General features: G+C 41.9%; 1 protein-coding gene across 1 annotated transcript in view; it reads left to right on the forward strand.

Annotated features, from left to right (window-relative positions):
* Window positions 1-27,750, forward strand: part of CNTN1 (contactin 1) — a 254,857-nt gene that overhangs the window by 48,182 nt on the left and 178,925 nt on the right. The window contains exon 2 of the mRNA XM_044996278.1: window positions 20,326-20,458. Coding sequence (XP_044852213.1) covers window positions 20,398-20,458 — 61 coding nt within the window. The 5' untranslated portion in view covers window positions 20,326-20,397. The remainder of the gene's footprint in view (window positions 1-20,325; window positions 20,459-27,750) is intronic.

Below are 27,750 nucleotides of genomic sequence, written 5' to 3' on the forward strand. Positions count from 1 at the left end.
GATATCACAGACAACATATTAAGCCAAGTAACCGTGTTTATTCCCCCTCCTGCAACCCATCCTCTCTTTCTTCCCATCCTCCTCCTCTCAGGCCACTACCCTTCCTTCTTCCAAGCAAGTTGTGGAGGGCTCGATACCTGATGTGATCACTTTGCATGTCCCGTTTCTGTTCATGCCAGCACTTAGCGCTGGATGATTTAGTTGGGGATTGGTCCTGCTTTGAGCAGGGGGTTGGACTAGATGACCTCCTGAGGTCCCTTCCAACCCTGATATTCCATGATTCTATGAATAAGATGGAGCAATGTTAATATCTATTTCTGTAGAATGGTATTCTGGAATAACTTGCCAGGGACAGTGTGTTTTGTTAAAATACCAACAAACATAAACCAGCCCCCCAAGATCTCATTTGTGCATATTTCCTGCCAGGTGCAATTCATAGTGAAGTGGAGTAAAGGAAGAGAGGAGGATAAAAACCCTAAGGAATGAACTATGCTAAGGCATGTTTATTATTATTTTGTGTAAGTTTGATGCAATAATGTTACCCCAGGGCATTTCAACAAAATAGTAAGTAAAGCAAGTGTATGCCTTCCTTTCCTTTTTTCATCATTCAATCCACTTTCCTTTTAAATCTGTCACTGTCTGTTTTCTATCTGATTAACTTTTCTATCACCTCTTTCTACTTCCCTCCCTTCTATGGAGAATTATGATCATCTGAAATGATGGTCCACTCCCCTCCTTTTTAGGCCAATTAAGGCACATGCAGTCTATTTCCACCCATCACCTGCTGAGCAGAGAGTGGTGGTCCCTTTTCTTCCACCCAACTGCTGATTGGTATCAGATGGGAAGCACCGGAGTCACTCCAGGTGACTGCTATGTCCTTCACAGTTACTCAACATCTGTGCTGGGAATTGTTTCAATGGGGGTGGGAGGCGCATGAGGTGGGAAAGAACATTGTCTTTAATTCCCCACCCCATAGCAGTGAGCCTGCGTTCACATCTTAGTAAAGACAGCTGCAGCTACTGACAGCACCATTTCCTATCCCTTCTGTCAATTGCTTGAAAAACTATTTAAAAATAAACAAAAAAAATAAAAAGATAATAGCAGCCTAGAAACAAAAGGGCTTGATTCACCACTGCGTTACTCCAGTTTAATGTCAGTGTAACCCTATTCACAAGCTGGAGTAACACAGCAGTGAATCATGCCTGCTTTTATAAATGCTTTCAAAGTGACATGCAGATTTAGTTGGGTTGAGGTGGTTAAGAATTCAGACTATACCCTGAAGCAATGACTGTCGTCTTGGTTGAAAAGAGAGGTAACAGCCGACATATCGGTCACTTCTCTTAACAGCTTGTTATTACAGCCAGTATAGTAATACTGCAAATTCAAATGAACACAAAGAAAACTGTCGATATTGACAGTAATAAAAATCACAAGAGTCATGAAGCAAGCACAAAGTAAGAAATATGATGATTGTAGAAGGCCATTGGGAGATTTTAGCTTTCGGATTCCATTCTTTTTCTGCAATGCCATATTGACTTTCAAGATCTCCCCTGTAGAGGCTGTGTGTTCTCAAGATCTGTTAGACGTCTCTATTCTCTTCTAACACAAGTGACAGATATTTATATGCTATTTCCAGTGATGGAATTTCATTTTTATTTTTCCCTTTATTTTTCTTCTCTTGGAAAAGTGCTTACTGTTTGGGTACGCAGAGTGCTATCTGTGGTATATTTAATTGGCAATTAAATAATAGAGCAGGCTGTGGTTTAACTGAAAATCATTATGCACACTTCATTTACTGTGTTTCACTGTATTTTTGTTTTATAGTTTTAATAAAACACATAAAACAGTTAAAAAGAATGTGACTCAATAATAAACAACATGGGTCCGGAATCTGTGAAAAGCGGGGTGAATATTAGCCAGGCTACCTAAAAGCTTTCCCTAATTAGCCTTTGTTTCTCACAATAGGCATAAACTCTCTTCATACTAACTAAAAAGTATTAAATTCAAGTCTTTTGTTTTTAATTAAAAGTTGGTTGGATATTAGAACAAATAGGCACAGATGTGCTCAGAACATTAAAGGCTAACAGAGATCAACAGGTAAAGAAAATAGTTAAGGGTCTAACCTATAAGCACTAGACTTAGTGCTATAAAGGATATAGGTAAAGAGAGTGATCTCAGACTTTTGTAATAGATATGGTACAAACACTCACCAAAAGAGATAAAAGAGCAACTACAAGTAGAGAAAAGAAAACCTGCCAACTCTGGCTTCGCTCCCCAGTCTGGCTTCTTTGATAGTGCCTGTAGGTACTGGCAGTAAACAAGTAATAAGTTCATTCCCTAATTTATCTAGTAGAAGTGTACAGCGGTTTTCTAGTATAATCTTCCAACAAGTAATCTTGGGGTCAAATATGAGTTAAGGGAGTTTTTTCACATTGGCCATGTTGAGAAATCCAGCTGTTGGGTCAATTTGCTGTATGCCTTCTAAGGGTCCATCCTTTCCAAAAAGCATAAAGACGACTGCTCAGCTAGAACATGTACAGCAGAATAGTGATGTCTCAAATATTTGACATCTAGCTAGTACCCTGTGAGGTAATATGAATTCTATGTACCTGATTCGGACCTCACTTATAGTAAACAGTGTAAATCAGGAGTAAAATGCGGAACCAAGCAGATACAAGGTATAGAAGTCAAAAGAATCGCTCAGAAAGAATTCTCCAGCTGGTACTTTATGCTCTGAGGTCTTACATCATGATATTTTGCCTTATGTTTCTCTGCGCTTTCACCATCATCCCTGCTTCCTACAAACCATTCTAGTTGGGAAGGGCTACATGTATCTCCTGACACACATTATTGTAGTACCAAAAAGTTTGATCCCTAGAACATTGGAACAGCCTGTAAATGATGGTGTTTTAGAACTTTAAAAATCGTCAGTGCTTTTCACTGCTGATTGACCAGATCAAATCCTGGTTCTGGCATTAAGAGAAACTATGGGTATGTCTACACTGCATGCTAAGTCCAGGTACTGACTCAGGCTTGAGCCCAAACACCTCTTCCATCCACACACAAATCAGTCTGACAAGGGTTCTAGGACCTCGTTGGGGGGTGGGTCAGAGCCTGAGTCCTGCTGAGACTTGGGTCCAAGCCTGGTCATTTTATAATATGGACATAGTCAAACCACAGACTCGAGTCAGAAGGTGTGTGTAGTGCAGTATGGATGTGTTTATGCGTCTGAGAGACACAGGTCCATCAATTGTAAACCAGATTTACAATGTAGTGTGGATGCTCGAGCACGGGCTTGGAAACAGAGTCAAAAGCCTAATTCCCACTAAGCCCAGTTTATTGTGCAGTGTAGACATATCCTATATGTCTGAAACAATAACAGATTATGCATTCTACACAGTTAATATACAAAACTGTATTCAAGTTCATGACTTATATACTGTCAAATTTGGAGACTTTAAAACAGAAGTTTTCAGCCAGACCATGAGAAATCTGCACTCTACTAAAAATGTGGCCTTTTTTATGTGACCAAGAGCTTCTCTCTAGCAAATCAAGATAAGATGTTTTTCCCAAAAGATCTGCTCTTGGAATTATTTTGGGGAAGTTCTATGACCTGTGTCAGACATAGGATCACAATTATCCCTTCTGGCCTTGGAATTTATGAAATGCAAATTAAAACCCTTGATGTATTAAAAATAGGCACCGTTTTAGTAAACCTAGTTTGTGCTTTTGTTGTTTAGGTGCTGTCAGTAGCTCCTAAAATCACCTTCTGTGTTATAAAACACATACACTGTGTGGTGTGGATGCTGTAAATCTTTAATTAGCGGGGACAGCAGTAAATACTGGGTTAATGTACAAGAATTCTTGGTATTTATTTTGGAATTCAAAGGCAATGCCATTTTATTCTTCTGAGGAAAATGGAGCTGTGGCAAGATGTCATGGTATTACCGTGCAATCATTTTATGATACATTTGATGGTTATTCTGCTTTGTTGGCATGTCACCATATTTGGTTGATAAGTATTTTTGTAACTGCATCTATAAATAGGTACTCATCTATTTAGCGGAATAGCTAATGTCTTGAATATCCCTAAACGTTTAAAATTATTCTGTCAGAAGATCTCACATTGATGTTACTTTGACAACTAAAAGAGAAGACATGGCTTTTTTTGTGTCTGACTTGCCTAATCCATATTCAGGAATGTAATTTTTTTGTCACAGCAATATTAAACTCAAAACAAAATCTATACACTGCTGCTTTTTAGAGATCAGTCCTGCAAACTGATGAGCACCTCATAACATTTTGCTGCATGTTCTCCTCTCATAACCTAAATAGTTGCTGAACCCTCACAAGATCACACCTTTGACTGACAGGTGATATTTGCCTGTTTGCATTTAAATTGTCTCCGTAAGTGCTTTTAAGCAATATAAAGCATAGCAATGTCATTGCTAAGTATGGCAAACCTCTCTTCTCTCTTTCACCTTTAATTATAAATTGATGAATTGCTTAGGTGTGCTATGAAATGTCCACATATGTGCAAGTGCTCAATTGATTACTCCTACTTTTTCAATTTAAAATTTGTAGATTGATTTTTTTATTTTAATTTTTAATTTCTAATTGCTCTCTAGCCACTTTGGTGCTATCAAATTTTAATCAGGCATCGGTTACTCCTAAAGTGTTTTTTTTTAAACAAATAAAAATTCTTTGACTACCAATCTATATGCACAATACTAGTATGATAGATTGTGATGTCTAAACTCGCACTTTTATATGGATAAATCCTGTATGTCATTATGGAAATTTAGTCTCTTCAGCTTTGGGCCGCAGTATATGTTGAATTTCTCAACAGTTCAGTAACAGAAACTTTGCAGTTTTTTGTTTAAGTACTACTTAGGTTTTAGTAGCAACCCATGTCTGTGGTTGATGGTATATTCAAATCACTCATTTAGACTTGGAACCATAACCAGTGTTAACAGCGAACTAAAGAACAAAACAGATTGTTGGATTCTTACAGGTTACCTCCTTTTAATGATATGTTCCAGTTGTCAGCTACCTGGGACAAAGAGTAAATAAAATTTAAAATTTATTTGAATGCATTAGGCAATGAAAGTCACAAGCTTAGATTCATATCATACCTGTCTGCATTGCATTTCATTATTATTCATTATTTGTTAAACCTCATCATTCTCAGTGCTACATTTCAGGAAAGATGTGTACAAATTGGAGAAAGTCCGGAGATGAGCATCAAAAACGATTAAAGATCTAGAAAAATGACCTATGAGGGAAGATTGAAAAAACTGGGTATGTTTAGTTTGGAAAAGAGAAGACTGAGAGGGGACATAACAGTTTTAAAGTTCATAAGATACTCCTGGGGGGATTCTGCGCCAAAAAATTCAAAATTCTGCATACTTTGTCAAAATAATGCAGTATAATCACACCAGTTTCAATTGTTTTAGTAATTTATTTAAACTACAATACAGAAAGAATTCACAAAAACTGCTAACTTTCATGTGTTTAGGAAATGGTGAAGTTACAAACTTTGGTTACTAATACCCTGCATTCCAGTTATAATCCTGGATTTTCATTTAAATTACATTACAGAACACCAAACAGCAAAGAAAAAAAAGTTGTTGTTTTTTTTAAAGTAGAATGTCATTTTAAATTGCTCAGACTTTCACACATGGAAGTCATACACTTTGCTAATCATTGTCCTGGACCTGGCTGGGTACTTTGGGAAGTGCTTGGTTCTGATTGTCCTGACATTTTATTGACTGACTGGTAAATGTTTTATTTGTGTTCAAAGTCTTCTTTAAATGGGTAAGTACAATAAATCATGAGATGTAATCTAACGTCATTGTGCCACTTTGGCACAGGAAAAAAGTGAGGAAGCACATAAATTTTCCTAGTTGAGGATTCCTTTACTGTTATTATAATAAAGCTCCTTTACATCACTCTGGCAATGTAGGGGCCTTACAACTTTCACAGGTTTTATGCTCCTGGGGTTTTTGACTGAGGCCTGGTCTACACTGGGGGGGGGGTTCGATCTAAGGTGTACGCAACTTCAGCTACGCGAATAGTGTAGCTGAAGTCGAAGTACCTTAGTTCGAATTACTTACCCGTCCTCACGGCGCGGGATCGACGTCCGTGGCTCCCCCATCGACTCCGCCACCGCCGTTCGCGGTGGTGGAGTTCTGGAGTCGATGGGAGCGCGTTCGGAGTTCGATATATCGCGTCTAGATGAGACGCGATATATCGAACTCCGAGAAATCGATTGCTACCCGCCGATATGGCGGGTAGTGAAGACGTACACCGAGAATGGGAACAGTTAACTAACAATAGGAACATTAACAACGTTACTACATAGGCAGGCTGCTACATTTATGCCTCTAGCCTGCCTCGTGCATAATAAAAAGAGCTGCAGTCACAAGAGAAAGGGACAGTCAGTCTCTCTCTCTCTCTCTCTCTCACTCACTTGTTGGCGCACACACATATGTCCAGCCCTGCCTCCCTGATGGTGACCAACCATGCAGGCACGCACAACCAGGCTCTCCTCCATCTCTGAGGCTGCTCCAGGCATGCTGGAACAGACGTGCTGTCTCTGCTGCCAGGGAAAGGGCACGTGTCCCCAGGCGGATTTTTTTGTGTGTTTTTCTGCACTGGGGGCACAGAAAAATGTGGGCCATATGAATTCTGTGCCCCCACAGGGGCACAGAATTCTGTCAGGAGTAATAAAAGGAGGAGGGAGGAGGGAGAAAAATTGTTCTTCTTAACCTCTGAGGACAGGACAAGAAGCAATGGGCTTAAATTGCAGCAAGGGAGGTTTAGGTTGGACATTAGGAAAAAATTCCTAACTGTCAGGGTGGTTAAGCACTGAAATAAATTGCCTAGGAAGGTTGTGGTATCTCCATCACTGGAGATTTTTAAGAGCAGGTTAGACAAACACCTGTCATGAATGAAGATAATACTTAGTCCTGCCATGAATGCAGGGAACTGGACTAGATGACCTCTCGAAGTCCCTTCCAGTCCTATGATTCTATGATTGTAGAAGTCACAAAATATTTCCTGTTTTGGGAATTTTATAACTTGAAAAATCATAAAGGGAGAAAGGGGAGCTCTGGGAAGCAGAGGCCTGGGGTTTTAGTGATAAATGACTAGATGAAAGATATAGGGCAGAACAGAGTTGGGAAGGGAATTGAAAAATGAGGACAAAATGTTTAAACTTGATGTGGTAGACAAAGAAGAACCTACGTGTGTGAGTGTGGGTGACATGATCTGAATCCCTGGAAATGAAAATAACTTCAACAGCCATGTTTTAGATGGACCAGAGTGGTGGAAGGCAGGCAGTGTTCCCTCATAACACTCCTTCTGGGATGAAGCTACTTTAACCCATGCTGGGAGCTCCAAATGAGTTCTGCATGCAGGACCTACAGAGGGAGACTCTGAATTAGCTCACTAACTCTCCCAGCTGGCATGGCCTGGCCAACTTTCTGGTGCACATGCACATATTTGGGGCTTTCCTTGCACAAGAGGAATGTGGCCACCTTGTATGGCCATAGCTTTGTGTCCTATTGGACTTTCTACCTGTGGAACCCTCTGCTAGGTATTCATTGTAAACCCTGATGATCTGTATTTATTGATTCCTTATCACTAATTATGGTGAGTTACTGGGAATTACCAGAGCTAGACATGTGGCCTGTGCGGTAACTACAATGGGTGGGAGAATGATGATCCCCAGTGGCAGGATGATTCCCAGTGGAGGTTAGAGGGGCACAGAGAATATTGTAGTTACAATATTTTCAGTTACTTATAACTGTCAAACTTTACTATTTGGACTGAAATTTTCCATGCTAGATGTCTGCCTCAGGCTGAATTTTTTTTTTTAAAGTTTTGGAAAAATTGGTTAGCCATTTCTTAGAATAAGATTAGGAGAAAATGTGTTGCTTTGATTTTGTTAAAATTCTTACAGCTGTTTCATTAAGAAATTCTAGCGGCTCCAGGCTTTGGAGCAGGGATTTGGAAGTTGTTTGGAGAGTTGCCTTTATGTCTGGAATGTGTGTTTTACTGTTTCTGTGAGGGGGGAAAACCAGCAACATTTGGCGAAGTTATAACCCTTTGAAAAATGTTAGCTCACACATCATTGGTAGAGACCTATTAGAGTGTGGCAGCTAAATTCACTAAAGATTCTTCCTGCACAGAGCATACTGCAGCCAACGGATGCAGGTACTGAGCAGGACTTTCCTTCCAATCACTACTTCCCGCTGCCATGGATGGCTGTGGTGTCTGGCCCTGGATTTGGGAGCTGTTTATCCTGTGCTCTCAATGCTCCTACTGTTAGGCCCAGACAGTGAGGAGGAGGAAGCAGAAGGGACACAGTATGTGATCACATACAGTATTAAAACTATATCATAACGTATACTCAAATTGTATGAGCAACCTTAATACTGGCATTTCCTGACCCTTGAGTGCTGACTTTGCAACCTTAAGGTATTTGTGTATCATTTATTGATTGATTGATTGATTGATACTACCAATACTGCCTGATGTTTTGTACAATAATCAAGGGCCTGACAACTCCCATTGACATAAATTAGATTTTGTCTGTTGATCTCATTGGGCACCACATCAGTTCCCACTAAAAGGAAAACAAAAAAACTACTATTGCCTCATGCTTACTACCAATAAGTGTTGGGGAAACTGGTACTTTCAGGTTCCACTGTCTGATAACTGTGGCAACCACTGTATATCCTTCTCTTGCTTTCATTTAGACCGGTGGTCCTCAAACTTTTTTTTTCATGGACCACTTGAAAATTGCTGAGGGTTTTGGCAGACCACATAATGATCTTTCCAAATGTTGTTTGTACTGTTAGCTAACTATTGTAAAGCACTTTGGATAAAAGCATATATAAAAAAACCTTAATAATTAATGTTTTTTTATTCTACCAATAAAAGCACAGAACTCATATTTTAGTAGTCTTACCTTGCTAATGAGATGGATGTGCCCTCTCTCCCCTGCCGCGGCAGCCACCGAGCTGGGGCTGGGAATGAGGGAGGTATCTCCCCACCACAGCAGCCACAGAACTGGGGCTGGGTAGAAGGGCCATCTCTCCCTGGCAGCTGCAGCCCTGGAGCTGGGGAAAGTCACCTCTTTCTCTGGCCACTGTAGCTAGGGGCGGATCTAGACATTTCGCCGCCCCAAGCATGGCAGCTACGGAGGGTCCGCTGGTCCCGTGGCTTCGATGGATCCGTGGGACCAGCGGACCCTCCACAGGCACGCCTGCGGGAGGTCCACCGGAGCCGCGGGACCAGCGGACCCTCCACAGGCATGCTGCCGAAGGCTGCCTGCCTGCCGGCGACCAGCAGAGCACCCCCCGCGGCTTGCCGCCCCAAGCACGCGCTTGGCGTGCTGGGACCTGGAGCCGCCCCTGACTGTAGCCCTCCATGTCCCAAATTCCTCACATCCCCTCTTCTCACCCCACTGCCTCCTGTCACCTACCTTCTATCCACCTCCAAAGGCCACCACCTCACATGTGTGTCTTTTCCAGTGTCCAGGCACCTAATTAATGGAGCCACGCCTGCGCAGCTCCACTAATTAGGTGGGTGGCCCTTCATTCTCTCGTGTGCGGCTGCCCAGGCACGCACCTTAGAGAGAGCTATCCACAGACCACCTGAATGGAGCTCGCGGACCACAGTGTGAGAACCTCTGCTATAACCTGCTTTTCCAGAGGCTCACATGTGGTGAAACAGCAGTTAAAGTATTTAACTGACCTAATATCTGCAAAAATATGTTCTTATTAGGAGCAAGACTTTTGCCTTGTTTGCAAAATATGTTACAGAGAGTACTTCAGTGCAATCAAGAAATTCAATATTTTTATTGTTAAAATGGCATGATTTGATTTCTAATCTAATATCTGAAAGGTTTTGGCTCTGCATTTGATCCAATGGCTGTTCTAATAGCATAGCCTCCCTCACAACAATGCATCTCTTGGTTGACTGAGCATTATGAGAGATTTCTATTTATTTTATGTGGCCCAGAGGTTAAGTTACAGCTGATGTGCAACATATGCATGACATTTACTCATTTATTCCTAACGAAATACAAATGCTAAAAACTTCCTAATTTATTGTAAATTAGAAAGCTATAGAAAGATTGTTTTGTTAATATTGCCAGTCTTCTGAAACCTATGTAAATGAATATAATTTAGCTTTAAATGTTCAGTGTACAACAAAGTCTAATTAATGATTAAGCATCCTTTAATATTCCATCATATCAGGATTCAAAATATTTTAAACAATCTGATTATTTTCAATATTCCACCTCATGACAGCTCAAATCCTTAAAAATTAGCATGTATCTTAATAACAGCTACTTGGAAATGTGAATTTGTTTGTTAAACTTTAAAACTGAAAGGCACAAATAACACATTACTCCAAAATCAACTAGAGAATTCTAGTAAACGTTGAATTGATTTTTTCTTTTTTTCTCCTGTTTGCAGCTGCCTGCTAGTCTAACTCGTATTGTTTATTCACAGGATGAAAGAGATGTTTCTCTTTCATTCTCATTCTCAACAGATGCGAGTGATTGATGTAAAAAAAGCCACTCTGGTTTAAAGAGTTGCTAGGAAACGTGCAGTTCGAAAATGAAATCCCCCACTGAGCTTGTCTTCAGCTGTACAATAAAAAAAGTGTTATGGCATGTTCTGAGACTATAAGAATAAATAGCTAACTTTTCATAGATAGAAGTAAATCTAGTATGAACTTACTTAAAACACTTCATTTTGGAAATGTTTTTAAAATATTTACTTTATATATTGCAAATCATCTAATTTATCTGAATAGTTTCCAAGTCTTTCTTTCAACTGGTACATGTTACTAAACTTGACGAAGGTGAAAGCAGACAGAAAATAAATGTGCAGTGTTGGAAAGAAACTCATTCATATCCAATTTAGGCTTACAAACCTTTGTTTTAATATTTCTCAGAAATGGAACTTTTATACTATACTTTCAGACTAGATGATCATGATGGTCCCTTCTGACCTTAAAGTCTATGAGTCAACTTAATTTTTTAGGTCAAATGATTATATGAAAAAAAACAAAATAATTCCACCAAAACAATGCTGTGCTGATTTCTTTTTTGAAACAATAATTAAGTCAGACATCCAAGTGTAGACAGTAGTAACCAAGAGTGACGAGACATAACCCAAATTTCCTGGGAAAGTTAATCTGTTTGCAGTTTGTGAACAGATAGTGTGAAGAAAAAATAAATGATTACCCGTATTGAAAAAATGTCCAATTTTTAAAAGTGAGTATTTCTTTTTGTTTTTTATCTTTGTTTTTCCCTTCCATGTTCTTGTTTTCTTTAGTAATTTGAGTCTTAAATATTTTGGAGTTTGGAATCTATGTTCTGAGTGAAATTTGAGTGTCTTAGAACCAGAGTAAAACAACTTGGACTTTGTTGTTGTTGGGTGCTGTAATGTTTATGTTAATACTAAAGGAAGGGAGAGAAAAATGGAAATTACTTGACATGAAATTGTATATGTTCGCGAAAGAAAATGCAGCAATGTGCTCTTTTGCCTGGTAAGGATTTGTAGTGTTTGACAAAAAGACTATTTGATCTTTTCAGTTGTTTGTTTGTTAAAACTGTTAACTAAGAGGCAGACAAACAGAATATTCCCTAAAGAGGACTTTTAGGCATGTGAGTATAGCTGTTAACTACTGGGAAGTGTGTGATCTTGGTGGTATTTATTACCCAAAGAAGAAAAAACAGTCTGTTGTTGATAGAGCAACCCATGTGAATAAAGGATTTAGAGGACTGGTTTTCAGCCCACTTGCTCCCACAGTGATGATTAAACACAGTGTTTAAGTACATCTAAGAAATACTTTTCATTATCTGAAAGTCTGTAAAAACTTTCTTTTTTGCAGCTCCATGATTCAAGAAAAATGATGTAGCTCTTTTAACAATTAACATTTAGGTCAATATCTTGTACATATCATGCATTATGAATTGCCCAGCATATTAACCTTTCTTGTGCAAAAATAAGAGTTTATAATTTAAATACTAACTGACCCTTTATTACAGTGCAATAATTAACTGTAGTAATAAGAAAGATGTGATGCCATGAAAAGCAATGGGGTGTGTGTGCGGGGGAGGGGGAGGGAGAGGAATAGACCAATGTCAATACACAAGGAGGCTCACAATGCAATTAAGAAAAATAAGACCTCTTACTGGTCATTTAACATATCTGGGAAAGGAGAGGATTACAAAAAGTCAAAATGGAAAATCATACTTCTATTTTGACTTTTCTATTAGATACCAGACAAGGCAAAGAAAATCCCATAATACTTTGCTTAATTATATAAGGAGCTTAACAGAAAAGCAAAAAAACCCCGAAGGAAACTGACAGGAAAGGCTGCTATTGCTAGAGATCTGTGTTCTTTGACATGCTAACCATAACGGAAACATGAAGGTAAAACGCCAGAGACTAGCATATCTTTTCCTGTTAGAGAAAGTGGCATGTTTAAAGAAACTGTAGTCGAAACTGGACCTCCAAAACCAACAGAGTTACATTTTGATTATACAGTGTCAATCATTTTAATTTACAGCAAAACACAGTAGAATGTGTTTCTGTTTCTCAATACAAAGACTTTTAAGCCATAGAACCTATTGCTTACAAGTTCTTGGCTGTGAGCATGAGTAAAGAAGGGATTAATCTTTTCTGTGGTTACTCCAGGGAGAGAAATTGCAATTTCCAGAGAAGGTGAGAGAGAGGGAGAGGGGGAAAAAAACGGTAATTCTGGGGCAGCATATGATGTGGTGTCATATTCGTTCTATAGTGCTGATTCTACTTAAGATGCCATTGCAGGTGCCAGTAGAGATTTACATAAGGAAAGAGGGTGAGAACCAGTAAACAAGTAAATTATACTTACTTGGAAAACAGGACCTACCTTGTTGCACTCTGGAAATATATTATCAATCTAGAGATTAATGGGAAGTGTACACTGGGCTGCAGAATCTCCACAAAACTACCGTACTGATTAAAGAGAATTGAAATATCAAAAACTACTTACTGCCAAATCCCTACCTTTAAAGAATTATTGCTGAATGAGAATAAGGGAGATATGTTGGTGCACAATTAGTTTTGCTGAGCTAAATCTTGAGGTACTGGATACAATTCCAGTGGACAAAATGTTGAAATATTTACTAAGTCAAAATTCCCATATTCAGACAAAACCGCTATTGAAGCACACAGGCCACTGTATTTGCTAGAGAATTTTTGTGTATTAGACAACTAGATTAATTTTAATAAAAAGCAGAGCAGTTTGAATAGTTAGTTATTACTATTAAGCATTTAGACCTTTTTGCGGTTAGCACAGCATTTATGAACTGATCCTGATTTTCTCTGAAAAGATTCAGCATCTGTAAAAAATCCCCAAAGAATTTAGATTTTAAGTTGTTCGCAAACTGTTCACTTCAATTAGTTGCTGTTTGTTGTACTATTACATATTGTGCTGGAGAGTGATGCTGGCTGCCAGAAAATGCATCTGTGACCTATTGGCAATCACAGTCAGGATGGAGGCTCATGGGCCTCCTATCATTCAAGCTAAATGAAAGAAGCAATAAGCACCTTTATTGAGTAAGATTGCTAAAACAATAGAAGCCACCACCCAAGGCACTGGGCCATATGGGAAGGCCTGAGCAAGAACTAAAACTGGGAACTGATTGCAAATATAGGGGCTGCGACATTGACAGCTGGAGTTGTGTGTATCAGAAGCAGAAGGTGACCAGGAAGCTGAGTAGATAGAGAAGCATTGTAGCATGGCTGTGAGAGAACAGAGATGGAGCTCCTTGTGGCACAGGTCTGACTGGAAAGCAGGCTTAGCTTTCTGAACACAGAAACTGTCTCCTGTTGTTTGTTCATACTGTGTTCAGGGAAATGTTCTCCCAGTTTGACAATAAATATTAATAACTACTTTTTGAATATGGTCTTTCAATCAGTTGTGCATCTACTTTATAGTAATTTAATTTAGATCACAATTATGAGAACATCATGTAGGACTCGCTCAAAAGTCTGACTAAAATCCAGATATATCATGTCAACAGCTTCCCTTATCTACTAATCCAATAACCCTGTCAAAGAAGGAATTTAGGTTGGTTTGTCATGATTTGTTCTTGACAAATCCATGCTGGCTATAACTTATAACCCTATTATCCTCTAGGGTCTTGCAAAAAATGATTGTCTAATAATTTGTTCCAGTATCCTTCCAGGTATCAAAGTTAGGATAACTGGACTGTAATTCCCCAGGTCCTCTTTGTTTCCCTTTTTAAAGATAGATACTAGATTTGCCCTTCTCCAGCCCTCTGGGAACACACCCATCCTCCGTGAGATCTCAAAAATAATCATTAATGGTTCTGAGATTGCTTCAGCTAGTTCCTTAAGTATCCTAGGATGAATTTCATCAGGCCCCGCCAACTTGAATACATCTAAATATTCTTTAACCTGTTATTTTCCTATTTTCTCTTGTGATCCTTTCCCCTTGTTATTAATAATTGTGTAAATCATCTGGTCATAACTAACCTTTTTAGTGGCGACTGAAGCAAAATAGATATTGAACACCTCAGCCTTCTTGATGTCATCACTTATTAGCTCTCCTTCCCCACTAAGCAGAGGACCTACACTTTCCTTCGCCTTTCTCTTGCTCTACACAACAAGCAGATGCCAATGATACTATAGAATGTCTATTGTCCAAATGGAATTCCACAGTATATTGTGTAAAATATTTATTTACAGAACTAACCCCCCCCCAATGATATTGCTTAGTGAAATTTACTAGGATAGCTTTGTGTTACACAGTACAATTCATTTAATTTTCATGTAATTAAGTACAAACAAGAGTGCATCATCTGTCGTGTTGCATTAACTCTACCCCATCTTCCTCACCTTCACCCTTTCCCAACTAAACACAAACAAAAGTATCCTGCATCTTTACTTAAAAATTAAGTCTGTCTTTATCTTAAAAATAATTAGAAAATAAAAGTGGTCTGTATTTCAATAGGTATTTTCAACTATTTTTATATTGTAGTAAAACCATTAGTGGAATATTACAGAATTAGTCATATCACTGCAAATGTACAGTGTATCACACAGCCATCCTAGTGAATTTCACTTAGCAATATCATTTGGGGATTTGGGGAGTGTGTGTGTGTGTATGTACGTACATAAATGGAAATCCATTTAATTAGAGACATTTTATAGTATCATTGACACTGACTGATGTCTAGAGACCATTAAATACTAAACTAATTAAATGCAAGATTGTGAACTGATTACCAGCTATTCAGGAAATAAGAACCTTCCTTGCTCCCCTGCACTTGCTACTCAGTCCTTGGGTCTGGGACTGGTGCACAGGAGCAAAGAGGATCTGTGTGCTCTGTATTGTCCCATCCCAGAGCAGGTCAGTTAGGAGCTGAGCCTTAGTTCTTCACCCCCCTGCACCAGCCAGTGTTATTTTGCTACTGGTATAGACCTTGAGTGCCACACATTGCTCAACGCTGTGCTTGAAGACTTGTTGATTTAGTTGCACAATAGAATTGCTAAAGCCACAAATGTAGGGAAGACAAAGAGAGATGCCAGGTAGTATGCAATATACGTCATTAGTTTCATTACATTAAAAAAAGTAATTGTTAATTCTAGGTGCTGTAGCAGCTGATAAGATTTATGAAAAGTGAGTCAGTTTAAGTAATGAAAACTGCTAACTCTTCAAAGCAGAGCTAGAAAATGAGCAATTAAACGCTTACCAAAATCACAAGAAGATGCTAAAATAAAAACAAATACAAAACACTGATTGGGTTGAAGTAATATGCCGTTCCTAAAGAGCTTTGATTAGAACTTGCCACTGTGATAATTTACTAGTGAGTTGTTGTAATTATGCATATTCATGTTTTGAGAAAAGGGAGAACTAGAGATTTCTACTAGATTATTGTATCTATTTATAAAGTAATCTTGGTGGATCCTCCAGTTCTCTAACCATTTTCAAAGCATAAATGTGTATAATTGTAGTAATAGGCTAGTACACTGTAATAATAAGGGACTTGATTCACCTCTGCTGGCTAAATATGGCAAAACTGGAACTCCTTCTAAGCACACTTCCCTCCCCACTCACTCCATCACCATAGGCCAGGGGTTTTCAGCCTGGGAGTGTTGAACTGGTGTCACAGGAATTTGACCACTCTCTCTTTCCCATATTGCAGAATAGGGACAGCCAGAAAGGAGGGAGTCCCAGATACGTCCTGCTACGGAAACTGGCATAAACAGACAACTCCATTATCCTTTCTATCACTCCAGCTCACAACCTGGGGATTATTTTACAACCCTCTCTTTCCCTTCTCTCCTCACATCCAGGCTCTCATCAAGTCTTGTTTCTTCTTCCTGTAACATTACTAAAAACTGTTCCTTCCTCTCAGTCTCCACTGGAGCTACTGCAACTTTCCCCTCCTTGGCTTTCCTGAATCTTCCTTTTCCTCTCTCCAGACTGTCCAACATGCTACAAATAAAATAACCTTCCTCCTTGGCTGCTCTCTCTATTCCACCCCCGCTCCACCTCTTTAGAGTACCAGGAGCTTCAGGGAGCCCAGAGGGATCTGTGGTCCTGTATTTAGAAGAGTGTGAGGACTGCAATTGTGGCTGGATCATGTAGGGAAAAACAAAATTGTCAAAAGGGAAATAAATGCTTTAGTACTAGGTCCATTGAATTAAATAATTAAATAGTAATGAAATCTGACACTGAGGCAGGCAAGCATTTACTGTTTGCAGCATGTGTTTTAAAATCTTTTATTAATTTGCCAGAATTATATGTCATTGTAAAAAATACATGCTAGTAAAAGATATATAGAAAAAAGAAATCTATCTGGCCACATAGTCATTTTCAGCATGTACAGGAAAGTAAAGCAAGGCCTTTTGATGGGGAACACTTTTCACTTACGTTATGGTATGCCTCTTACTCCAAAGAGAAAAAGGTGCAGAGCTTCAAGAGAGAGAATCTTTTAATCCTTAATTAAATAATAGACACGATGCATGAGCAGTGCATCCACAATCCTGTCTCTTCTGACAGGCTGCTGTCTTAGATCAGTTTGAACGGCAGCTGGGTAGCAACATCATGCTCAGTCATACTATCCTAGTCCTATAAAAAGTAACCTGTGCACTGTCTCATTTAATAGCAGGCAGTACTACTGACTTGATTCAGAGAAATATATCAGAATGCCTCACTTCTCTTCCATAAGCCAAGATGAATCGGGTTAGACGTAGTGTATATGCCCTTCTCACTCAGCTGAAATAATTGCAAGTAAAGGAAGACTTTTATATCTTGGCAGGGTGTCTTTCTGTACTCACAGCTGAGTATGTTTGGGGATTTACAGCATGGGGACTTACAACCACAACTTCCATTAACCCTAATTTCTGATGAGGTAGGGGAGAAAAGAGCTTTTCAAAAATGAACATAATTTCCTCAAAGATCAATAAAAAGGGAGAGGACGAAAGGGCCTTGCATCAGCAATAATGCCTCTAATTTCATATAGATGACATAGTCTTACTGTTAATGCTCTTTAACCCACTGCTTTATTATATTCAAATACAGTTATTAGGTGATGACCTGGTAACGTTAACATGAGTAACATATAGTTACCATTATTCCCAGTGGAATTACTGTTTGATTGTTGTTGTTGAATTATGTACATCATTTTGCAGTAACTTATGTCAGGCAATAGGAACTGAATAAACAACCTCATAAAATGATTAGCTTCATAGTCAGGAAATGTTCGGCCTTTTGGAAATGTTTTGAATAACTGGCAGCATCTCTCTCTCCTGGAAGAGGAAAAAGAGGAGCAGAGAACCCACTTCCTGAAAAGGGTTTTAGAATTCAGTGATGGCTGCTATGACGTAGCGGGTCTATTAAAACAATTCAAATTCCTGCTCTTGTCCTCCTGCATTGCCATACTGTTCAGTGGATTATACTGTATGTTAATATTTTCTGTTTTTTTAAAAGAGAATTCTTTTAAATTATGCATTCCAGACAAAACAGACAGTAGTGCTGGACTGAAGAAGCTTTAGTGCTATGGTAAAGGCAGGAGGGAAAGATTTTTAGAGTACATATACAGATACATTTTTACTAACTAAGAATTTTTTACTTGGGGCTCAAATAAGCCAGGGTTCCTTGGACTGCCCTATAGTTGTATGTATATTCTGCTGAACTTTAGCTGTTTTTTAATCTGAGTAACATAATTAACAGGCTCTGACAGCTAAAACAGTTTTTAGGCTGCTATTAAAGATTTCATCTACCAGACTGAAAAAGAGCAAACCCACCAAATCTGTCATTCTCTGCCCTGTATAGATTGCACTGGGACACTGCATACCATGTTTCCATACAATGAATGAATATTACGTGGCTTTATAGAGGTTTTTTTAGTAAACCCCACCACCAACATTGGTGCAAAGTGGCATGGAAGACCAATGAGAGGAGATCCCCAGAAGTCTGGCATTCATGATTAGTTCAGATAAGGATTCTAAAGTGAGGCACCCCCACCAGGCCTGCTAGCATCCCTCTACATCTCTCGGCAGGGTGTGCAGAGGGAAGATAACTGTTCTTCTCTCCTAGTGCCATTTCTGCATTCTCTGGTCTCTCTCTATTAGACTCTTGAAGGTCTGAAGCTGCTGCCTCTGATGATGATGATGGGTGGGTAAATGAGTGATAAGTCGCATGAAAGTGCACATTAGGACAAATGAGGTGAAAGGAGGAAGTGAAACTGAGAGAGAGTAAGCAGGTAGGATCAAAGGCATTTGTTGTTGTTTTTTTAAAATAGTAGAGTAAAAATTTCAAGAGAGCCATGTGCCCAGATCCTCAAAGGTATTTAGGTACCTAACTGCCGTTGATTTCAGTGGGAGTAATGTGGCTAAATAGTCTCTATGCAAGCCAGTAGACATAATCAGAATCACCAGCGCATGACAAAGCAAGCTGGTAGAAAGCATTTTTGAAACTGAGAAAAGAGAGGTTTCATGACACCTCTGTTAGCCAATATATAAGCATGTAGTGGGGCCTAAAACAAAAAAGGGTCTAGAAGACACTATGTGAAGATTTTAATCTTTAGTAAAAGGAATTCAAATATACTTTTACCATAATTGTATAATGAAATAGAGTCACAAAGGGAAAAACAACAACAACAACAAATACCCCACCTAAGAGCAGGAGTAAACCAAACGGATGGTGTCCACTCATGGATAGGATATGCAGATATTCCTTCAGTGATGAATTGGAAATCATACCCTATCCACCGGTCATAGAGAAACTAGTGACACAGCAGAACCAATGAGCAGAAAAAAAGAGAAATGTGAACAAGATGTGAAGGATGTAAAGGATGCTTTTATAAACGCATGGCAAGAAACCCATTAAACAAAACAAAATACATACTTCAATCACCATGACTCACTGCTTAAAGAAATAGATAACAGGCAGCAGAAAAGAAAAATCTAGCAAAATATTTTAATCTAAACAAGGAGGAAACATAGAAGCAAAGAATTCTGGAAAACTCTGGAAGGATCCAAATGAAGCTGTGTGCATCCATTACTGGGTTTGCTGCAATCTTTGCTCCCCAACCACATACAGAATATAAAATAGCTCAAATCACATAAAGTAATTGTCTTATTCAAGGTTTAAAAAAAATCCACTAAACCAGAGAATAAAAACTAAGATTGTCTTTCCACAAGTTTGTGAACTACAGTTTAGAACTCTAACAACTACAACAGGAAAATGCATTCTGAAAGAGATTGTGTGCCACCATTTCATGGTTGTTTTTCTGTTAATGACACTGAAATCCCTGGGATTATTTTTAGTGTAAGGTGCTACTTAGAATGAGTAAGGGTGACAGAATCTTGATTTATATCATTAGCTATAAACCAGAAACCTTTTTCAAAGACCTCCACACTGTAAGGTGTGTATACAAATAGCACCCACGTCCAAACCAACCCTGGTTTTGGTTTTGCAAGATGAGCCAAAGCAGAAACTATTACATTTACTCTTCCAGACTTTGAATAGTTCAGATGAATGATTATAAAGTGCTTTGAGATCCTTAGATGGAAAATGCTCTGTAAATGTAAACTATACATTTGTCGTCATACATTTGGTCTAGCAGATTTGAGAGTACCCTTAATTTACAAATATATCTATTCTCTGTCTATCAAACATGGAAAATGTAGCTGACTTAAATGTAGTGCTAGTCTCTACAGGAACATTCTCTTATCAGAATTATTCACTCTTTTTTCTTTCCTTTTTTATTATCAGGTATTTTTAGTTCTCTGAACACTGGGGCTGAAAGGCATAATTCCTTTTGAAATAATCATCTCTGAATAGAAGATGAAAATGTGGTTCTTAATAAGTCATCTTGTTACAGTGTGTTTCATCTTCTGCCTGGCAGGTAAGACGATCTCTCATTTTAGTTAAATGAATTAACTTATTTTCAGTGCCACACATTTCAAGGTCAATACTGGTGTTTGTTTCAGATTTAATTTATTTGTGCAGATGTGGTGAGCTACTAAATGCAGATAATGAAACTGGAAGAAAGAGTTTCACAGTATAACTGAAGCACTAATCCAAAATAAAAATGAGCCGGACCTTACATTTGTTACTGGGTCTATCTGATGTAGTAAATCCCCTTGATTTATCAAGCTTTACGTAAAATCAGTATAAGAAACAACTGTTTGTGGCCAGGTGAACAAAATGACTAGAAGAATGGAAAGATGTCCATGGAAGGAGAGATTAAAAAGATTGGAACTGCTGTAATGCAGATGCCATTTAATAAAAATAAAATAAAAAGCAGCATTCAGCAGCAGTGCCATATGGTGATATCTTGCTATGTATCTTGTAAAACAGTGTGTTAATATCCCATATATTGACTTTAATTAAATTGTATGTAGTAAAACTGTACTCTAATTAGAACTGGGCCCTTGCTGTAAAAATTCAGATTTTAGGGATTTCTAACACTTCAAAATTAGAGGGTGTTTAAAACTGAAATTCAGTCTTTGTAGTTATAGCAGCCAATTACAAAGTTCAAATCCAGGTTTGAATTATGACAACCAGCACCTATTCCAACCACCCAAAACACAAAAGGCATCAAGACAGTTAAATGTGCATTTCAAACATTAACTCCACCTTAAACAAATGTCATTTTTATAATGACACAATAAAGCTCAGTCCTTTCAGGGGACATTTTGCTTATGTATGGACCACGTGATTGAGCCTTTTGTGTCTGAGGCCTTGTCTACACTACAAGACTATTTCGAATCAACTTAGTTTGAATTTGTGGATTCGACCTTATGAAGTCGAATTTGTGTATCCATACTAAATACACTAATTCGAATTTCTGAGTCCACATTCACGGGGCCAGCGTCGACTTTGGAAGCGGTGCACTGTGGGAAGCTATCCCACAGTTCCCGCAGTCCCCGCTGCCCATTGGAATGCTGGGTAGAGCTCACAATGCCTGCTGGGGGAAAAATGTGTCGAGGGTGGTTTTGGGTAACTGTCATCATTCAACCGTCACTCACAAACGCCCTCCCTCCCTGAAAGCACCGGCGGGAAATCTGTTCGCGCACTTTTCTGGTCAGTGACAGCGCGGACGCCACAGCACTGCGAGCATGGAGCCCGCTGCAATCATCGCTGCACTTATGGCCGTTGTCAACTCCTCGCACCTTATCGTCCACCTCTGCAACAGTCAGCTGCTGAGAAATCGGGCGAGGAGGCTCCGGCAGCGCGGTGAGGAGAGTGGCGCAGACCTCTCAGAAAGCAGGGTACGCCGGGCAGTGGAGATCATAGTGGCAATGGGTCACGTTCATGGTGTGGAACGGAGATTCTGGGCCCGGGAAACAAGCACGGACTGGTGGGACCGCATAGTGCTGCAGGTCTGGGATGACACAGAGTGGCTGAGAAACTTCAGGATGCGTAAGGGCACTTTCCTTGAACTGTGTGACTTGCTGTCCCCTGCCCTGAAGCGCCAGGACACCCGGATGCGAGCAGCCCTGAGTGTGCAGAAGCGAGTGGCCATAGCCCTCTGGAAACTTGCCACGCCAGACAGCTACCGGTCAGTAGCGAACCACTTTGGCGTGGGCAAATCTACCGTGGGGGTTGCTGTGATGCAAGTAGCCCACGCAATCGTTGAGCAACTGCTCTCAAAGGTGGTGACCCTGGGAAACGTCCAGGTTGTCATAGACGGCTTCGCCGCGATGGGATTCCCAAACTGCGGTGGGGCTATAGATGGGACTCACATCCCTATCCTGGCACCGGCCCACCAGGCCAGCGATTACATTAACCGAAAGGGCTACTTTTCCATGGTGCTGCAAGGACTGGTGGACCATGGGGGACGTTTTACCAACATCAACGTCGGGTGGGCGGGCAAGGTTCATGACGCGCGTGTGTTCAGGAGCTCTGGTCTCTTTAGACTCCTCCAGGCAGGTACTTTCTTCCCGGACCACAAAATAACGGTTGGGGATGTGCAGATGCCTACAGTGATCCTCGGGGACCCAGCCTACCCGCTAATGCCCTGGCTAATGAAGCCCTATACAGGCGCCCTGGACAGAGAGAAGGAACTCTTCAACTACCGGCTGAGCAAGTGCAGAATGGTGGTGGAGTGTGCTTTCGGACGTCTCAAGGGGAGATGGCGGAGCTTACTCACTCGCTCGGACATCAGCGAAAAGAATATCCCCGTAGTTATTGCTGCATGCTGTGTGCTGCACAATCTGTGTGAGAGCAAGGGCGAGGCCTTTTTGTCCGGATGGGAGGTTGAGGCAAATCGCCTGGCTGCAGTTTATGCTCAGCCAGACACCCGTGCTGAGAGAATATCCCAGCGGGAAGCGCTCTGTATCCGGGAGGCTTTGAAAGCAAGTTTCCTCGGAGATCAGGGTAACCTATGACTCTCCACTTGCTTTCAAGAGAAACTGACCCTGGGCCTGTGTCAGTTTGTGTCGATTTGGATCTGCGGCTACATGCCGCGTTCTCCAAGTTTCCCCCACTTCCAAAGCACGTTTTTAAGCAAATTAATTGTTACACTCATTATTAATAAATCTTTCTTTTACTTTGCATTTCTGTTCTGGTGTTGAGACATGGACGCATACTGTGCTGGGCACGGTGTGCACTGACGTACAGACCGCTTCCTCCATAGAGGACTGACATCCTCCTGCTCCTACATAGGTCCCTGGGGTGGGGGACGGATGACAGTGGTTCTGCATGAAGGGGAGGGTTTGCAGGAAGGGGCGAGTGGTGCCTTCTTTGCATAGGGGTTTGGATGACGGCAGTGGGCTGCGGGTTTCTGCGTGGGAAGGGGTGATGGGTGTGGGAGAAGGGTGACTATCTGTCCGTGGATGAGGGCTCTTGTTGGGGCTCATGGCAGCGGATAGGCTCGTGGATCCGTTGCAAGTGCATCGTAAGGGCAGCCTGCCTTCACAGTAATGGCGTGGCAGGCGCTAGGACCCTGGACAAGCATACACATTACGAAATGATCAGGGGCAGCATACACAACACAGAATGACCCTGGTGCCTACTGACTGCAGTGTGTGTGTGTCCCGCAGTTGATCCTTTCCCCAAGTCTGTACCCTGGTACTGTAGGCTATACCGTGCAACTATGAAACCCCTGTCCACCCCATACACCGAAAAATCCTCTGACAGGAAAGACATGACGGAAACAGTGATTAACAGCAAACATCTTTTATTAATCTAATAAACAGTGGGGGGATGAACCTTGGATTTGGGACTGGCTGAGCCTATAAGGGAAGCACTTCTACAAATTTCTAACGTGAGAAGTGCGGGGTACACGGCCGCTCTGCTCTGGTTCAGTGACAGTTCTCACGGCCTCTACCACCCCTCCGTCTTGTACTTTTGGGTGAGGGGGGGCCAGGACTTCTTGGCTGGGGAGGGCGATTGCAGAGACACTGCAGGGGGGCCCTGTCCTCCAGCCTGCGGTCCTGCAGGACATCAACAAGGCGACGAAGCGTGTCCGTCTGTTCCTTCATGAGATCAAGCAGCGTTTGGGTGGTCTGCTGGTCTTCCTGCCGCCACCTATCCTCACGTTCCATGAGTGTGCGATGCTGCTCACATAGGGTCTCCCTCCAGTGTTTCTGCTCTGCAGCCTCTGCTCGGGAGCAGGCCATCAGTTCAGCGAACATGTCGTCCCTAGTCTTCTTCTTTCGCCGTCTAATCATTGCCAGTCTCTGCGAGGGGGATGCCGGGGCAGTCCGGGAAGGAGCCGAAGCTGTGTGATGGGGAAAGTTAGTGATTACCTTGTACAGATACATTTTGGCGAACAGTGAACACCGTCTAGTCAATTTCTATGAAGAAGACCGTACCGGACAACAAGTGTCATGTGGTCTCCAGAGAAGCACAACATTTTGGCCTACGCTCTGATTGGCTGCGCCATTGCACAGGAGAGCGGAGAAGTCGGGAGAGATAGCAGAATCCCTCTAGCAGAGAGTCCTGGTAAGCCTTACAGTACATTATGCTTATCAGTTAACGGATAGCTGTGCCGTCGTGCTAAAGGCAATCTAGAAATCAGATACTATGACCCTTTTGCAGCCACTCCCGACACTGCAGGGGAAAGATCAATGTATGCTTTTCCTGTGTGGCCTACAGCACGTGGCTGCTAAGCGCGGGGCTTTGTTATGCAAACTATAAGTAAACCATTAAGAACAGTAACTATTCGCTAATTGCCCTAATTAGATGCAGCACTTCAGTAACGAGATTACCCTGAGGCGTGTCTCTCGAGTGCAGAAAGAAAGGATGTTAAGGGAAGCACTTCACCGACCGGGACCCTACGCGACCATGCTGGTAGAGGCGATGGTTCCCCTGTATCTGAGGATGTCGTGGCGTGGAAGAGTGAGCTTCACCGGAGGACCAAATAAGGCACCTCTTCCTCGAAACCTCCTGCGGAGGGTATTTGAGGAACTGTTTGAAGCATTTGTGGAATTGTCCATGGAGGACTATTGTTCCATCCCAATCTGTGTAGACCTACTGTTCGTTTAGTTTCCCTTTAAAAACTTTTAGATATAATATTTATAGATAGAATTTATATTTTTGGTATACATGTTTTCGAGCAAATAAATATTTTCTTGTTTATACGACTTACCGCCTGATCCTTCCCCTGACTCTGAGTCCGGGTTCACGGCCGGTGAGGGTTGGTAGGGGATCTCTGTGAGGGTGATGAAGAGATCCTGGCTGTCAGGGAAAGCGGCATTGTGTTCGCTGTCGCCTGCGCCTTCCTCCACGGACCCTTCGTCGTCTTGCCCATCGGCGAACATCGAGAAGGAACTGTCCTGGCTCACTATGCCATCCACTGAGTCCACGGTCACTGGTGGGACAGTGGTGGCAGACCCACCGAGAATGGCATGCAGTGCCTCGTAGAAGCGGCATGTCTGGGGCTGTGCTCCGGAGCGTCCGTTTGCCGCTCTGACTTTTTGATAGCCTTGCCTCAGGTCCTTGACTTTCACGCGGCACTGCATCGCATCCCGGCTGTATCCTTTCTGTGTCATGGCTTGGGAGACCTTCTCGAAGGTCTTTGCATTACGCTTGTTGGAGCGCAGCTCCGACAGCACAGACTCCTCGCCCCACACAGCGATCAGATCCTGGACTTCCTGGTCTGTCCATGCTGGGGATCTCTTTCTATTCTTGCATTGGGCTGACTCCTCTGCTGGAGAGCTCTGCATCGTTGCAGGTGCCGCGGAGCTCGCCCCGATGTCAAAGCAAGAAATGAGATTCTAACTGTCCAGACAGGAAAAGGATTTCAAATTTTCCCGGGTCATTTCCTGTGTGGCTGCTCAGAACATCCAAGCTCGGACTGCTGTCCAGAGCGTCAACAGAGTGGTGCAGTGTGGGATAGCTCCCGGAGCTACTAAGTTCGATTTGCATCCACACCTAGCCTAATTCGAGCTAGCAAGTGCGAATTTAGCGTTACTCCACCTGTCGGGGTGGAGTACCAAATTCGAACTAAGGAGCCCCCTAGTTCGAATTAAATGGCTTCCTGGTGTGGACGGTTGAGCGATTAGTTCGAATTAACGCTGCTAAATTCGATTTAAGATCCTAGTGTAGACCAGGCCTAAGAAGCAGAATATATAATGTGTGTAACTTATAAAATGCTGGCTGAAGCAGATTTAGAAAAATTCAGGTACCTTGTGGAAATAATATGAGAAATTTTTTGCTCACATTGAGCCAGACTGTGAATCCCTTACGACTATTGGCATACAGTTACTCATGTGCAGTTCCTTTCAAGTTAATAGGGCTGCTTGTGTGAGTAACAGCTCGCCAATGGGAAGGAGAGCTTCATGGTCTGGCCCAGTATTACCTCCCATACTGGACATCGTCTTGGTTTTTCCCTGTTTGTGTTAGTTATGGAAGTAGATCACAAAGCACTGTTACTGAGTCACAAAAGCTGAACAGCATCATGTTGTCAATCCATTGCTTTTAAGACAGTCCTTCCAGAAAGGACTTCATAGCTTACAGTGTAGTTTGGTTTAATCATGGGAACACAATTATATTTTTGATCTCTGTTGGAATCATTCCAGTTGATGTGTGCGTTTTACCCTAGTTCACTGGAGAACAAATTAAATGACTGGAGAGGCATTGCGAATTCTTGCATATAAAGTAGTATGCATTGCAGGGTTTTTTTAATATGGCTTTTGCTCAGTTCAAACATGAGAGCTGTTGATGGGCCAGAGTAATTCATTCATTGGTTTAGTTTAACCTGGGGCTTTTCTTGCAGAAAGGCTGTCAACTCCAGTCAGTAATGTTACCTATGCCATTTCACCTTAGCCACGTCAACATTTTGGTCAACGTGATTATCAGCTCCTGTAGCTAAGTGAGTGTTGGGTTTTTGTGTTCAGGTATTTTGTTTGAAAGCAGTGCAATGGGGCTAAGGCAGGCTTCCTGCCTGCCCTCGCTCTGCGCCGTTCCCAGAAGTGGCCGGCATGTCCCTGGGGCCCCAGGGGAGGGGTCTCCGTGCACTGCCCCTGCCCCGAACGCTGACTCCACAACTCCCATTGGCCAGGAACTGTGGCCAATGGGAGCTGTGGGGGCAGTGCCTGTGGGGCCCCCACCTAGGAACCACTGCCAGAGGGGTGTGCCGGTTGCTTTCGGGAGCCGCCCGAGGTAAGCGCCAACCCCCTGACCCCCTCCTGCAACCCAATCCCCTGCCCCATCCCAGAGCCCATACCCCATATCCAAACTCCATCCCAGAGCCTGCGCCCCCGCATCCCCTCCTGCACCCAAACTCCCTTGCAGAGCTCACACCCCTCATCCCCTCCTGCACCCAAATGCCCTCCCTCCCAGAGCTCACACCCCACACCCTCTTCTGCACCCAAACTCCCTCCCAGAACCTGACCTCTCACCCCCTTCCGCACCCCAACCCTCTGCCCCAGCCTGGTGAAAGTGAGTGAGGGTGGGGAAGATCAAGCAATGGAGGGAAGGGGGGAAGGAGTGAACAGGGGGCGGGACCTCAGAAAAGGAGTGGGACAGGGGCATGGTCTCAAGGAAGGGGCGGGGAAGGGTCTTTGGGTTTGTGCGATTAGACAGTTGGCAACCCTATTGGGCAGGCATGTGGAAGCCCTGGCCATGCTGGAAGAGTGCACCGAGCAGCACAGCCAGCAGCTCGCTGGGCACCAGCCAGTGGAAGCGCAGCACCGCCCAAATGTCAGGCGGACCGCGTCCACCTGGGTGCAGCTCGTGTGTGCCTGG

The sequence above is a fragment of the Mauremys mutica genome, chromosome 1 (genome assembly GCF_020497125.1).
Source record: "Mauremys mutica isolate MM-2020 ecotype Southern chromosome 1, ASM2049712v1, whole genome shotgun sequence".
Classification (NCBI taxonomy): Eukaryota; Metazoa; Chordata; order Testudines; family Geoemydidae; genus Mauremys; species Mauremys mutica.